The sequence below is a fragment of the Acyrthosiphon pisum genome, chromosome X (assembly GCF_005508785.2).
Source record: "Acyrthosiphon pisum isolate AL4f chromosome X, pea_aphid_22Mar2018_4r6ur, whole genome shotgun sequence".
NCBI classification, from domain to species: Eukaryota; Metazoa; Arthropoda; class Insecta; order Hemiptera; family Aphididae; genus Acyrthosiphon; species Acyrthosiphon pisum.
In genome coordinates, this window is record NC_042493.1 from 103803409 (window position 1) to 103804898 (window position 1490).

At 35.2% G+C, this 1490-nt stretch overlaps 1 protein-coding gene across 1 annotated transcript; it reads left to right on the forward strand.

Annotated features, from left to right (window-relative positions):
- The first annotated feature begins 405 nt into the window (after nt 1–405).
- LOC103311867 (craniofacial development protein 2-like) lies at nt 406–849 on the forward strand. The gene has a single exon (XM_008191663.1). The coding sequence runs from the start codon at nt 406–408 to the stop codon at nt 847–849; it is 444 nt and encodes a 147-aa protein (XP_008189885.1).
- The last annotated feature ends 641 nt before the right edge of the window (nt 850–1490 follow it).

The window sequence follows — 1490 nt, forward strand, 5'->3', positions numbered from 1 at the left end:
GCAAAATATGTCGGATTTTGTTTCCAATAACTAACAACGCAACTGCAGATAGATAGCGCTATTTTTCAACTTTTCGTAAATCCCACCAATTTAATATTTGGAATATTTTATAATACTTTATACTCAGAAAAGTAAAACAATTTTAAAAACAAACCTAAGATGTTGGTGAGTTGCAATAATTTAAGTATTGATAGTTCTGATAATTTCCTCACCAAAAATTACTACCCTCCAATAACATAATATAATAGTATTTACTATTATACTATTATTTATACTATTATTTATACGTATTATTTACATAATATATACCATACACTGACTTTAATTAGTTGGTGTGGACTGGTCCTCCAGGTTGGGGGTTGAGCGGCGGACTAACTACCCGTCCTCTTAAAAAATACTAATGTTATGAAACCAATACAATTCATGCCTCGGACTCATATTTTGGATACGACTCGGAAACGGACCGGACAACTGGAATACAGGATTGGGACATGGAATATTAGATCACTTTATAAACCAGGCGCACTTAAGTCTATAAGTGATGCGGTGAAGAAATACAAGAACGTTCAAATAGTGGCGCTGCAGGAGGTCAGGTGGCCAGGGGAAGGAGACATGAGAACCAATGGAATGACAATATTTTATAGTAGATCATCCAATGGAAAGCATGAGAATGGAGTGGGTTTTTTAGTAAATGACCAGTTGTTACCTTCTATAAAGAAATTTACTCCAGTAAATGATCGCATCTGTCATATTCGTATAGCCGGTAAACAATATGACATTATACTGATATGTGTATACTCACCCACTGAAACGGGCGAAGAAGACCTGAAGGATATGTTTTATGATTAATTAGAAAGAGTGTACAATGGTCTATCAGGATACTGTTTAAAAGTTATATTAGGAGATTTTAACTCACAAGTTGGTCGAGAAACGGTATATAGACCTACAATTGGTAGTGAGAGTGTACATGATATGAGTAATGGAAACGGCACCAGATTAGTTGAATTCGCAATAGCTAACGGCCTCATAGTGAGCAGTAGTTTCTTCCCCAGGAAGAATATAAACAAATATACGTGGACCTCACCAAGAGGAATTTACAAAAGTCAAGTAGATCACGTCTTGGTTGATAAAGTACATATATTATGTATTAAGGATGTAAGGTCTAAAAGAGGAGCCGATGGTGATTCTTATCATTTCCTAGTACTAGTTAAGGTAAAATTAATATTATCAAACCATTGGAAAGCGAAAAGAAAAAAAACAAATAATAATATTAGGTTCGATGTGGATAAACTAGGAGAGGAAAGAATACTTCAACAATTTCAGCAGGGAATAAGAGATGCACTGGATATTCATACAAATAGACTAGAAGAGCATTCAGAAGTACAAACTGCGTGGGAAATAATTAAGAGCTCAGTCCTGGAGGTAGCGGACAACATGATAAAGCAACCTTCTAGGGGTAAAGCAAAGCATTGGTTTAATCAAAAATGTGC

Bases quoted from the DNA above. Each gene is read 5' to 3' on its own strand.
- LOC103311867 (XM_008191663.1), top strand. From the start codon at position 406: ATGAAACCAATACAATTCATGCCTCGGACTCATATTTTGGATACGACT.